Here is a 13,499-nt window from a genome sequence, read left to right as displayed (position 1 = left end):
CCTTATCACTCCGTATTCCTGGTACTCGGTCCCATGCCTGACACATAATAAGTGCCCAATAAATATCTATGAAATAAACGAACGAAAAATGATCACACCACCCATCCACACTATTGTCAAAACCTTCCTGTCCATTGAAGTCCCCCTTTGGATTCTGAAGGATATGTCATTTCACACTAGAAATGTGATTGGTCACCCTCGGGATGAGTATAAGAAATATCGCAGGTAGGCTTTGGTGGTTTCCAAATAAACATGAGGTCCTTTTTATCATGTGGGTCAATAATGTATTCAAATGAATATTACGTGGAAGTGGACACAAGGGGACATGAAAAAATGATCCCATCCAGAAGAGGTCAACTATGGTGCTCATCATTTACTAGTCGAATCTTTTAAGATTGGTTTGTTTTCAAGGCATTTTGCTTTACTTCACAATGTCCTGAATGCTACTATTGGCTTTCAAGCTCTAACCTCTGGGTTCAGGTTTCATTCCACGTTCAACAAATATCTACCCAGAATATTTATTACATTCCAGGCAGTGTTTTAGAGCCTGTGATACAAACTAGGCAAGAGGGGCAACGTTCTTACCTTCAAGCAGTAGGGACAGCCAACATGCTAACAAGTAAATAAAATATTGCCAATTGTTATTAGTGATAACAAGGAAAGAAATCATGCTCTATGGAAGTGAGATCATTCTTGTTCTTTATAATGGTTTTAAGTGATCCAAATGCCTCACTTGGATAACCTGCATCGTCATAGCACCATGGTACCAAGTAGATCACTGTCTTTTTACTTGACGGAGGATTAACGGATTTTATGTTTTAACATCATAGTTTCCTATAAGGATTTAAATTTATTTAAGAGAGTGAATACATGAGTAGGCAAAGCACAAGGTATAGTTTTTCTAAGGAGTCACTGTAATTCCTCAAAATTTCTTGGCAGTTTTGATGCACCCCAAAAGATCAAAGTGCCTTGCTCCCTAGGATGCATCTCTCAACAGAGCACCTGTCTCCTGTCAAGACATTTTTCACTTGGTTTTAGTGATAAGTCGAATGAGGAGTAGTTAGTGGCATGAAAACCTTAAGACACCTATGGAGAGGTTGTAAATTTTGCAAATTGAATCCTGATTTTCTTGATAACCATTATAAACCTTGAGGCCTAGGATAGTGTTTGGAGCACAACTGATCTCCAATAATTATGTGTGTTAAATGTTTGCTGAATGAATGGTGATGCTTTGAGAAAATTAGCCAGTTGAAGCATGAGACCAGAGTGGAGCTGGAAGAGAGAAATTAAAATTGATGCGGCTCGTTTATGAAGAGGAAAAGCCACAGAGAAAGGGCACCAAGAACAGTATCCTCCTCACCACCTTTTGACTAAGGCTGCAGGCTTATGAGAGAAGCCGGGAGAATCTCAGGAACTGACAGCGCAGCCCAAAAGTGGCACAGCTCAAGACTAATGCTTCAGCCTACTGTCTCCAATGGAGAAGAACAATCAGCAGATTGATAAATTCTTCTGCTTACACTCCTGAACAAATAAACTAATTGTGTCTTTGTTTTTAGCCTCACAAATCATAGCTTGATTACAGGTCATTAGTGACCATTAATACACAAAACTGTTTGCATTTCACTAGTATATCTGAATTACAGTCTTGCCTTTCACACTAGCTCAATCAAGCTTCCAAAGGGAAATCTGCCTTATCAGGCCTCAAGCGGGACTTAAACAAATTAACAATTAGCCTCTGGAATTGAACTATGATGCAGAAGAACTCATTATTTTCGTTCATTATTGTTCTGCCTGCTGTAGAACCAGTCTTTCCCTGTGTAGTGGAGACATGCTCTTTGTGCCTAAAGATTGTGCAACTGCCTCTCTTCAAACACTGAATGATTCCCAATGCCTGCTAATGCACTGGCCAGCAACAGACCTGCTTATGTGATACTGCTACAGACAATCCCAAGTTCACAATGCAGTGGGTGATTAGAGTCCAGATAAGTGCAGGGAGCGCATTGGGGATTATCAGAAATATATTAATAGAAATGACAGGAAAAGAGTCTATTTGGCAAGAAAGTAGAGGCAGAGCAGAGAATATGTATACATGGGTCAACTGGGTCATCTAGAATTTTAAAAAGTGCTACTGGGGCTTTGGATTACCCACATTAGGAGGCAAGGTTCTTGAAAAGAACTGGGTAATTGCCAAGCCTCCGTTTCATCTGGTGCGGTGCAGTCAGAGGGGCATGCAGCGATTAACAGAGATTAACGATCTCAGGAATGTTTGAGGACTTTCTAACATAGCAATTGCCACTTGGAAGCAAATCCATGGTTCATCTCATCTAGTGTTCTGTTGCTTAAAAAATGTCCTCCAGGGAATGCCACTTTTGACTACTAACGTGTTGAGGCCATGGAATTCGAGGAGTTGCTAACAAGGCAAGTAATGGCAGCCCACATATCATGCAACCATTTTTACTTTTTATTCTGGGCTAGCTACCAAACACATGATTCGCACCTCAGTTTAACATCACAATGACAGTATAGAGTTCAATGCAGCTTAAAAGCTTTCAAATCATCTTTATATTCTGCTAATCTTTATATCAGCTTTATGAAAAAGATTATGAATAGTGTAGGAATGGCGAAAAATGCAGGCTCTAAGTTAAACTTGTCTGTTTTCAAATCCTGGCTTTTCTACTAACAGTAGGGTGACCTTGAACAACTTACTTACCCTTTCTAAGTTTCAGTTTTCTCATCTCTAAAACAGATAATAAGGGTACCGACCTCACAAGGTGATTGCAAAACCCTAATAGGTAATTAATATATGTAAAATGTTTAGTACACTATGTAGCACAAAGTAAGTGCTCAATAAATATTAACTGTTATTGTTTATTTCTTTCCCTACCAGCAGCACCATTAGCAGCTGTACCAGTGGTACCAGCCACCATCTCCCACAGAAATATAAGGAGACTAAATATCCACGACTTTCCTGAAGCCACCTAACTACTAAATCACTGAAGTAGGACTAACTCATTATCTTATGACTGTACCATTTTCCCTCCCTGGAGCATTTTTCATTCTTCTTCCTTTCACCTGAATCCCTCCTCCTCATCCTTCAGGTCTCAGCTTAGCCCTCTCCTCCCTCGTGAGCCCTCCTCTGAGCCCTCTTGCATATTTTCACAGTGCCTGGTACCTCCCCATCGCAGAACTTCTCATCCTACACTATAACTGCCTGTTGTCCTGTGTCCTCCACTAGACCATGAGTTCATCAGCAGAACAGATCAGGTCTGTGTGCTACACCTGTGCATGCCCAGTGCCCAGTACAGCACCAGACACATAGTGAGTGCTCAATAAATACTTCATAAGTGAAAGAATAGATGCCAGACTCTTTTTATACCAATCTGCTGCCACATAGTAAACTACTATTTCTCACTGGGGCATATTTTGGGAAATCAGAGTACCATACATGGCTTCATGCCTAATATTGTTATTAATCTTAATCTCATGTCAAAAATGCAAGGCAATTTTTAAGTTGATACATAATATTTTTTATATATATATATTGATGGGGTAAAAGTGATATTTAGTTACATGAATAGAATGTATAATGATCAAGTCACAATATTTGGGGTGTCCTTCACCTTGAATATTTATCATTTCCATGCATTGGGAACATTTCAAGTTCTCTCTTCTAACTATTTACAACTACATATACATTGTTGCTAACTATCGATCATTAGAACTCAGAGCTTTTATTGAACTGTATGTTTGTAGCTAATGACCACCTCTTCTCATCAAGGCAATCTTAACCAAATTCTAATGGATTCCACTTTTGAAGAAAGTAACTAGATTCATGAAAATGACACACTGCAGAGGCTCTTACACGCTACTAAGCACAGCCATGTGCACACACGCTTCCCTTTCATACCTCACGCTTACTCACTAAGCTATGCACAGTGCTCCTTATATAGTTACCAGGCCTTAGAATTTTGAAAAGGGCACTGTCTTCGTACTTTGAAAGGATTTCTCAGAAACACTGGATTTGAAAGGGAACAGTGAAAAGCAGGTATTCGTCCTTGCTGTTCTTCCTCACAAGCTCTTAAAATTCTGAACTGTCTCTTTCTCACTTGCAGTTTTTACACTTCTGGAAATTTTTGAGTCTGACATAACAACAGGTCAGAAAAATATGAGCAAACAACAAACTACTTCACTCCTTCCTCTCTCCCTCCCTCCTGAAGGAGGCCTAGGGGGTATAAGAGTTGGAAGCTCCTGGGAAATCCATTCAAAGTCTACCCAGTTTCATCTCATTAAAGTTCAGATGAGGTAGCATCATCAAGGGAAAACCAAATAGAGCTCAAACCCTCAATCAATACTATATTGCTATGCACTGAAAATGTTACTTGGTTGGTAGGAATGAAAAAGGTACACTGAAATTACAATAGCTATAAACCTTTTATTAAAATAGGCCAGATGGCAAAATATAAATTTTCTATAGCAAAGGAAGAGCTGAACACCACCTCACATCAAAACACCCCGAGATATTATTTAAAAACAAACCCTGCTCTCTTATATTTTAAAAAAACACATTAATAAATATCACCTGCATGGCGTCTATATCAACGTATATTGCTAAAACTGCAAAGTTCCCTTGGGACACCAATGCCTTACACACCTCTATCCAGAGGCTGATGCAGAATATACACAACCATATATATGTACACACATACACGCACACACACACAAACACACACCTGCTCTTTGTTTTACTCACCTTTTGATCTTTGACTACCTTTTAAATTTTATTAGCTTTATGATAAATATTTATTTGGAAACGTTTCTTTCCTCATTCCTTTTATTAAAGGGAGATCTCTTCGGAATATCTTCCTCTTTGATCTGTCTCCGAGTTCATATCTATCTGTTACAAATTGCACCTCAAGGGAGAAACTCTGATCATTCTTCTTCTTAAATCAAAATACAATTCTTTTGTACTAAATCTTACTTTCTAGGACCCAAAAATAGAGTCAAATATGGAGGCTGTAAAGCTAAATAGCCTCAGCACATTCTGGTTCAAGAAATGAATAAAAAACACTAGCAGAAGTCTCCATGCTACCTCATCCAAATCAAGTGCAACTACTTAGGAGTTACAATGAAAGGGCTTTAGAATATTTGACACAGGTGAGAAGTTGTTTTTCCTACACAGTGATTTCTAGATCTACTTGCTCATTGGAAATTACCTATTTAATGACAACCTTCGTTCTTCATTGTATGCAAAGATGCCCGTATTGTCCCTCTTTGCCTCCTGACTCAAAGCTCTTTTTCTTTGTTCGAGCAGTTAATATATCTGTTTTGTTCACTAGTAGACACACCTCTCCAGCATCAAGAAAGCAAGCTCTACACTTGTCTAGCCAACACTCCCTCCTGGTAATTTTATAATCAGTCATAATTTATTATCACTGTGTACATTTGGTCAACATGTGTTCTTACTTTTTAAAACAAGTCAAACTATGCTTGATATGTACAATATCTTGTTTTAAAATGTGAATTTTTGGGGTTCCACAGAACAACTTTTGAGCAATTGGAACTAGTCGACACTTCCATATTGCTATTTTATCAAGAATAGTAGGTAAAATAATACTAATACCTTTATTTCCATAGGTGCTTTCATCTGGATAATTCATGCTTCATTATTGTGCCACTATTTTCTGTCTTGGCTTCTCCCTTGGCTCCTGTGACAAACACGGGGTTCAGATCCAGACTCCAGGAGGTAGCGATGCTTCAACTTTCGGTAACATACAGGTGCACTTACACACGCCCCTTCTCCCCCCCACAGTCTCTTTGGGTGAGGTGGATGCTGGCTTGTCAAAATCCAGGCTATAAGGTGACACAATTAACAGTACGAAACCTCTCCCTGTGCTTCGGCCCCTCCACCAGAAGCAGATGCCTTCTGCCTTTGGAGACCTGAGCAACGGTTCTCCAAGTGTTGCTCTTGGACTGGCAGCAACATTACCTGGGAAACTGAAAAATCAAACTCTCAGGCCCCCTCGCAGATCTATTATACCAGAAATTCTTAGGGGTGGAGCCTGGAAGTTTTTTTTTTAATTTAACAAACACTTCAGGTGATTCTAATCACAGTAAAGTTCGAAAACAATGGCTGTCTGGCATCTAGGGAGTTTTGGGGAGGCTGCGGTGGTTAGAAGAGCTGTCTTCATATGGCTAAACAGGGTTCCCATGGACAGGGTGCAGAGTGTTTGGGGTAGGGCTTTATAGTGTAGGGCTAGGAGCAATGGGTGAAATCTAGAGAGATTGCTCTGGTGTTGAACAACTTTTATCAATTGGAACTATTCAGACACGGGCAGGGCATCTCACTGATTGGAAATGGCTCCTTTCTCCAGAAATGTTCAAAGGTACGAGTTTATACTCTATGAGAAGCTATGAATAAGGCAATAGAAGAAGAAATACTAAATATAAAGATTACAAAATTTCCAACCCAAGAAATTATTACTTAAAAGGGCTCAAATCACCACCAGTCAATACTGATACTGGATCAAAGATTAAGGTTGAAATTTTAACTTATTTACCCTCTGTTTTCTAATTGAAACAAATGTCTTTCAATGTGATATTTTAAGACATATAGATAATTGTACCAATATTAATGAAAATACAGCCTAACATTATTTGGCAATTACTATGTACTATGTACCTGGGACTGTCCCGAGTATACTGCAGTACAATAACCCTATGAGGTTAAGCATTGTTATCCTCATTTTATAGATGACGTACCTGGGCTTAGAGAGGTTCAATAACTTGTCCAAGGGCTAGCAAGTGGTGGAGATAGGACACAAACCCAGGCATCTCCAGAGTCTGTGTTCTTAACCACTTAGGGATATTTTTTCATATCCTGAACCCTAGGGTGTGGAGGGTAGAAAGTATATATAGTCCAGCACAAATAACACTTTTGACCACTTAAGTCTTCTAGAAATAGTAAAAACAACTGAACAACTACTTATTGAATGTTTAATCTATGTCAGGGACTGAACAAGCCACTGTACAGTTATTGTCTCACTTAATCCTCATAACAGCCACAGTAGATAGTTACTGTTATTGTCCCAATTTTACATATGGGCAACTGCAGTTAGAGGATTTAAGTAATAAGTCCATCTTCTTATTAAAGATTTCACTGCTTACGTAATTAAATGGAAATGAGACAAAAGATACACATAGCACACAAAAACACTCAGTAAATGTAGTTTCTGTACCCTTACATTATGTTTCCAGGGATAAGAATGGCATTGGTGAGATCACTCCATTGTGTTTCTTACCTATTTTCTTACTTGTTCCAAATAGAAGATATTTGTGGTTAGATATTTGGGTGCAGCATACACTCATAAAATAGAAATAAGTCTACTGGCTTCTTCACATCTTTATAATCACCAAATCCTAGGTCTTTAAAGTTTGTACCAGGAACATGGCCCCAGAGACCCTTCCATTTGGCAAGAGAAACAATAAATGACCTTAGGAATGAGACATATCCCATACCCAAGCCCAACAATCAAAGGCCTAAGGCACATCAAGTTTTCCACCCAAAGAATCCTGTGCTAAGGAAGTTGGTGGTCAACATCTTACAAAGAAAGTCAACAAGAATGAGCACTTTTTTCCAAGACTGTAGATTTCACCTAGTTGGGAGTTCAGTGAAAGGTGATTTATCTAATATTCTAAAATAACGGGAGGAGCTCTATTTTGGGAATCAGAATCTCTGGACTTCAGTCTTTACCACAAACTAGGTATGTAATCATAGGCAAGCTGATTAACTCCACTGGATTTCAGTTTCTCATGGAGGAAATGAAAATTAATAAAACTCTTCATATTTGTTGTGCACAGTAGATAAAAGCTGTGAAAATACTTTGCAGAAATGTAAAACCCCTTCACAAGTGTAAGATAACGTTACTATTTTACGTAACTCCTTCCTTACCTAAAATTTGGCTGCCAACGCATCAACCTGTTTAGCCAAGTTGGTTTACTGATGGACTAATTTTAAAGGCAAGAGGACGAGGGATTCTTTGAAATGGAAAACTATCAGCGGTAACAAAGACATCTGTGGAACTATTCGCTCAGTCGCTTTGACGGTTAAAAGGGAGTAAGTGTCAAGAGTTTAAAAAATTCGAAATGGCCTTACTCCCCTATAAGCTTGGCAAATCTCCCAGATCAGTTCATGTTGGTATGAAATAGCCTGAGAAACTTTTCTGTGAAAGCAACAAGGAATATCACCAAACTACTGTCAATGAACAAGACATAAACACTTTTCAGTAGCTCAAGAAGGGAGGCTCAATATATTTTGCCAAAACACTTTTCAGTAGCTCAAGAAGGGAGGCTCAATATATTTTGCCAAAGACACTTTCGGGTTCCTATTTCAAATTTCAAGGTGCCAAGTTATTCTGTCTAGCTTGTCTACACTGGAGAGAAGAATTTAGCCGATATGTAGATTAGAACAGCAGTGAAAGGAGGTAGTGTGAAGGACATTTTTATGCAGGGAGAAAAAAGAAATTCCATCTGGAGTTCACCTTGGAGAGATGAAGAAAAGATGGTATTCAGTACTATTGACTCTTTTTCCATCTTATTGGAGGGATTCAACCAAACAATTTAAAGCAAATACACAAAAATCAAGGAAACTCCTTTTCTACTGACTTTACATTTATCTTGGATTTTGGTTCCCCCCAAGGTATCTGACAGATTAAAATAGCTCTGTGATGTGCTACCACCATCCTGCTTGTCCTAGTGCAGCTCTTTTCTTAAAATATTTTGTAGGTCAACGCAAACAGGTAAAACAAAAGCAACGATTCATGCTATTCTAAGTGTACGTTTTCCTTGGGCCTGTATTTCGAAGACCATATTCATTCTTTCAAGTCACTCGTTCAGGGACTAAAAAATTGATTGCTTGATTAATCACTCAAAATCTGGCTCTAGATCATCTTACCAAGTTTCCTTTTTCAGTATACCAAAAACAGAGGTCATGAAGGTTGCTTAGATCATGAAACCAAGGAAGGAGGCCAAGCCTTTCAGACATAAAACACACCATATTTTCTAAAGCCAAGATCATCTTATGAGTGGACGGTGGTATTTTCTTCTCTGTGTTGCTCTGATAAAACGTACCCATGCTCTGTCACTGACAGCCTCGTTGTGACACACTGCACTTGACCAGCTGCCCCCCATGCTCAGACCTCTCCAGTAGGTCTGGTAGTCACTAATCCACTGATTAAACATTTTAAGACTGGCTTTGGCAAAACATGCCAGAAATTCCTTCAGGGTAATTAAAACCACCTTCTGTGTCGATAAACACAGACTGTGAGATCTTTCGTGTGCAGAGGGGCTGGCTCTGATCCACTGGCTGTAGGACACTTTTTCTTAGATGGGTTTTCCATCATTGCAATTGATTTTTACTGACTCATCCAGACCCATGCCCAGCACCATTATGAAAAGATTGGCTGAGGTCAGAGATACTGTCTTACCTTTCTTTTTTTTTTTTTTTGAGACAGAGTCTCACTGTGTTGCCCGGGGTAGAGTGCCGTGGCATCAGCCTAGCTCACAGCAACCTCAAACTCCTGGGCTCAAGCGATCCTTCTGCCTCAGCCTCCCGGGTAGCTGGGACTACAGGCATGCGCCACCATGCCCGGCTAATTTTTTCTATATATTTTTAGTTGTCCGATTAATTTCTTTCTATTTTTAGTAGAGACAGGGTCTCGCTCTTGCTCAGGCTGGTTTCGAACTCCTGAGCTCAAACAATCCGCCCGCCTCGGCCTCCCGGAGAGCTAGGATTACAGGTGTGAGCCACCTCACCCGGCCTGTCTTACCTTTCTTGTTTCAGCCAAGACACAAGGACCAAAGGGGCTCTGCACCTAAGGGGCAAGCTCATTGCCAAAGCCCTTTCACCCAGACCTTCAGGGAAGAGACCTTGACAGGGATTCTTGCTACACAATTTGACAGTCACTAGTGTTCACTTATTGCTATTCTTCCAGGATTCAGACTGACTTTCATTTGAAGAATTATTAATGTGTTTTTGAAGTAAAAGGAAGAATTCAAGTGAATATTTACCATATTGGTATCCAGAGACTAGTTCTAGATACTCCATGAATTCTATTTCACCACCATGGCAACTTGTATCATTTTTATTATGTAAACAATGTATATAATCATCTAAAATTGTCACATATTATAGACAATATAAACATAAATAATATAAATTACTTAAAATTTCATCAGCCTGAGCTAACCATCATTCACATTTTGGTCGTCATCCTTTGCATGGAATACTTTATGAATGCATATTGAATTTTATATCAGAAGAATCATACTATAATACCCTTTTTATCATGGATGTGGCTACCTTTAATTTTCTTTAAAATACAGTCTTTTGGGGGGCCTGCATCTTTCGCCCTCATATCCAAAATTAATAAACTTTTATATATTTTTCTTATTGATTATATAAAAATATTATTATCATATACCAACTCATATGACATGAATGAGGTTTCGGTCGCTCAATAACTACCTGCACAATGGTTAAAGAGTAGAATGAAAGAGCAAACACATAAATGAATGGATAAAAGAATAAATTATAATCTTAGCTTGTACGGTTTCCAAGTGATTGCAAAAATCACATAGCACATCTTTTGACATCTCCCCTGTATCTTTAAACCTTAGTGGGGGTAGGAGATCCTGGCTTCAACATGTTCAGAGAGGGATCTACAAATTTAAACTCCCAAGTGAAGAATACGTAACTGGCTGCTGTCCTAACTACAGAGATGTTGTCGATCTACTCTCAAACTGAAGTCAAGTTCAAAAACCATTTACTAAGTGAGCAACCTGCATGCCAAGAACTGCACTGTCCTCTGTATGGTAAACCAAAGAAGCAAAGATGTGGTCACTGACTTCAGAAGTGTGTCTCATTGGGGTATGTCTTTCTGGCTGGCTGTCTGACCTAGGACCTCAGTTTCCACATTTGTGAAATGGGGATAAAACCTATACCTCACAGGCTCGTTGTGGTGATTAAAGAACTTGAGGAATTCAGGAGAAACTTCATGGGAAAATGTGCATTGGAGACAGGCCTTGGAGGTAGCAGAGAAGGGGAAACAGCACACACAGAGGCAAGGAAGCAGATTGCCCTGGGGTAGTGAGGATCCGGCACAAGCCAGCCATGATGGTTTGAAGATCAGTTAGGAGAGACTCCGAAGATGAGAGGACAGGCAGGAAACATAAAGGTTTATAAGCACAGGGGAAAACTGTGAACAGATGAATCTTCTTAAAGGGCCAAACAAAAATAAGAAAATTTCTTTTGCCTTTTCAGTACGTACCAACGTCTTGATCAAGGCCATCCATACGAGTGACTCAAAGGCGACCTGCTTGTCAAATAACTGGAAAAAGAAAAAAAAACCTGGCTTGCATAGTGGGCTGAAATCCAAGCTTCTAAGACTTATAGGAAAAATTTTGATCAGAAAATTTCCATCTCAAATTGTGCTGAGGACGCTTAGGGCCTGAGTAAGCACGCTGGCAGCAGCACAGTATGATAATCAGACGGCTCTTGCATTTTCCCCCACAGTGTGCAGGGTTCTTCGGGTCCTGGTGAGACCTTAGCAAGTCTTTGATCTCTGACCCCAAAAGGGTTCAGAGAACCGACAGGGAAATACACCTTGTTCACAAATGGAACTGTACCCAAAACTTTCCCCCTGTATCCTATGAAGTGACCAGAGAGTTCTGACTTCTAAAACATAGTATGTCAGTTTCACCCAGGCTAATCCTGCAGAACTGGGATGAATGAGAGAAGGGATTCGAAATTAGTCATTGCAGGAGATGTCAGTTGAAAGCACTGGACTGTCTTCCTCTCTTCTGTTAGCTCACGGTTCTAGGGAAGCTCTTCTCTCCTCGTCATATCTTCTACTTTTAAACTGGCCCCATTGATGAATTCCAGGAAGCATGTCCCCACGGATCTGTGCCACCCCAATCAATACCCTCTCACACCAGCCCACCTACCCTTGCCTCCAAGACAGAAGAGGAAGGGGATGAAAGGTAAATTTTAATATGATACCCCCAAATCACCTCCAAACTTGGTGTTTCTAGAAGATACTTTAATACTTTTAGTCCCCTGAGAAGGCTACACCACAAATATTGATCTATTCAGCTGTCCATCCATCCATTCATCCATCCATCCATCCTTTAAATTTTATGTACTGAATACAAACGTCATATACGCTGTGTATAATTTTTAATACTTCATAAATTTTTAAAATTAAAAAAATACCTCAAAGAGCTTTGTATTCTTACTTCAAAGACCTCAAGACACTTCGGAGGGGGAAAATGTCCCAAATACTCAATTGCAACTTCAAACTGACTCTCAGCTGTAATCCCCAAAGACCGCTGAAATGCGGACAGTAAATATACTTTGAAAATGGACTCAAAATCAGTTACTCACAATATAACCCCAGTGGTAATTTATACGATTTGTACTTTTCATTTATATCAAATAAATGGTGCCAATTTTTTGAAGAAAATCAGAGATGTCTGGTAGTCTCAAGTCAATGATAGAGTCTAGTTTTCTCAGATTTGCCTGGGTTCAAATTGCATTCAACCACACAGAGAATTAACCAAAAAAGAAAAAAAAAGTTAGCACAGCTTTCAAAAATGTCAAATTTGTACCCCATGAGAGGCTAGCTCATTAAACAACCATCGGGCTGTCATACTGGGTCAATCATTCTTTGAAGTTACCTACTCACCAGTTTGCAGAAAATTAACATTTCTGGGTCACCAGGTTCCATATACTCATCTACAAATGATGCCCTGGAACCATGAAAGCAATTTTATTTAACATAGGTGGCCAAGTGAATCCCAGGGAACGAGCTACTCACCCATGTGCTTACTGGCAGAGGCTGAGAATCGGGCCTGCCACGCCTCTCACCAAGGGTGAAAGTACCTGGGGCTTTGGGAGGGACGAGGGCAATCAAATTAAAATTCAGTGGTTATATCTGCGTGAAATTTTCCCGATCTTCATCCCACACAAATTCCTTGGGATAAATTTAAACAGCCTGATAATCTGTAGCAATGTGAGGTGGAGGAAAAATATGGATAGAAGCAATGTGAGAAAGGGCCATGGTGATTACAAAGGTATTCCTCGGTACAGCTGTTTTAGCAGGCAATTAATCCCTTTCGTCTAGAAACTGAATTGTTCAGACCATGTAACCCAGTAATCTTGCCTTTAAAAACTTGCTCTAAGAAATAACCAAAAACGTGATTTAGCGTCATGCCATTATTTGTCACACAATTATTAAGGCAAATATTGGAAACAATTTAAACTGCCAGCATTAGGCAACTGGTAAAATTATGGTTCAACTACAGGATGTTATTAAAAATGCTCACAATATTGTGTTAGGGGCCAAAAAAGACAAACAAACCCTTAATATGATACCATTTTACATATAATTTCAGCATTCGTCCGTTTATCTCTCTCTCTCTCTCTCTCTCTAACACACACAGTC

General features: G+C 39.5%; 1 protein-coding gene across 7 annotated transcripts in view; it reads right to left on the bottom strand.

The window, feature by feature from the left end:
* The window catches only part of PPP2R2B (protein phosphatase 2, regulatory subunit B, beta), a 480,871-nt gene that overhangs the window by 275,816 nt on the left and 191,556 nt on the right, over positions 1-13,499 (bottom strand). For 2 of the 7 annotated variants that reach the window (XM_012658308.1, XM_012658309.1), the window contains one exon: positions 5,621-5,705. The exons of the other annotated variants lie outside the window; for them this stretch is intronic. In XM_012658308.1, coding sequence (XP_012513762.1) covers positions 5,621-5,657 — 37 coding nt within the window. In that variant the 5' untranslated portion in view covers positions 5,658-5,705. The remainder of the gene's footprint in view (positions 1-5,620; positions 5,706-13,499) is intronic. 7 annotated transcript variants of the gene reach the window in all.

Source organism: Propithecus coquereli, unplaced genomic scaffold (assembly GCF_000956105.1).
Source record: "Propithecus coquereli isolate 6110/MARCELLA unplaced genomic scaffold, Pcoq_1.0 Scaffold58, whole genome shotgun sequence".
Classification (NCBI taxonomy): Eukaryota; Metazoa; Chordata; class Mammalia; order Primates; family Indriidae; genus Propithecus; species Propithecus coquereli.
The sequence above is the reverse complement of the archived record's forward strand: the minus strand, read 5'-3'. Positions and strand labels throughout refer to the sequence as shown.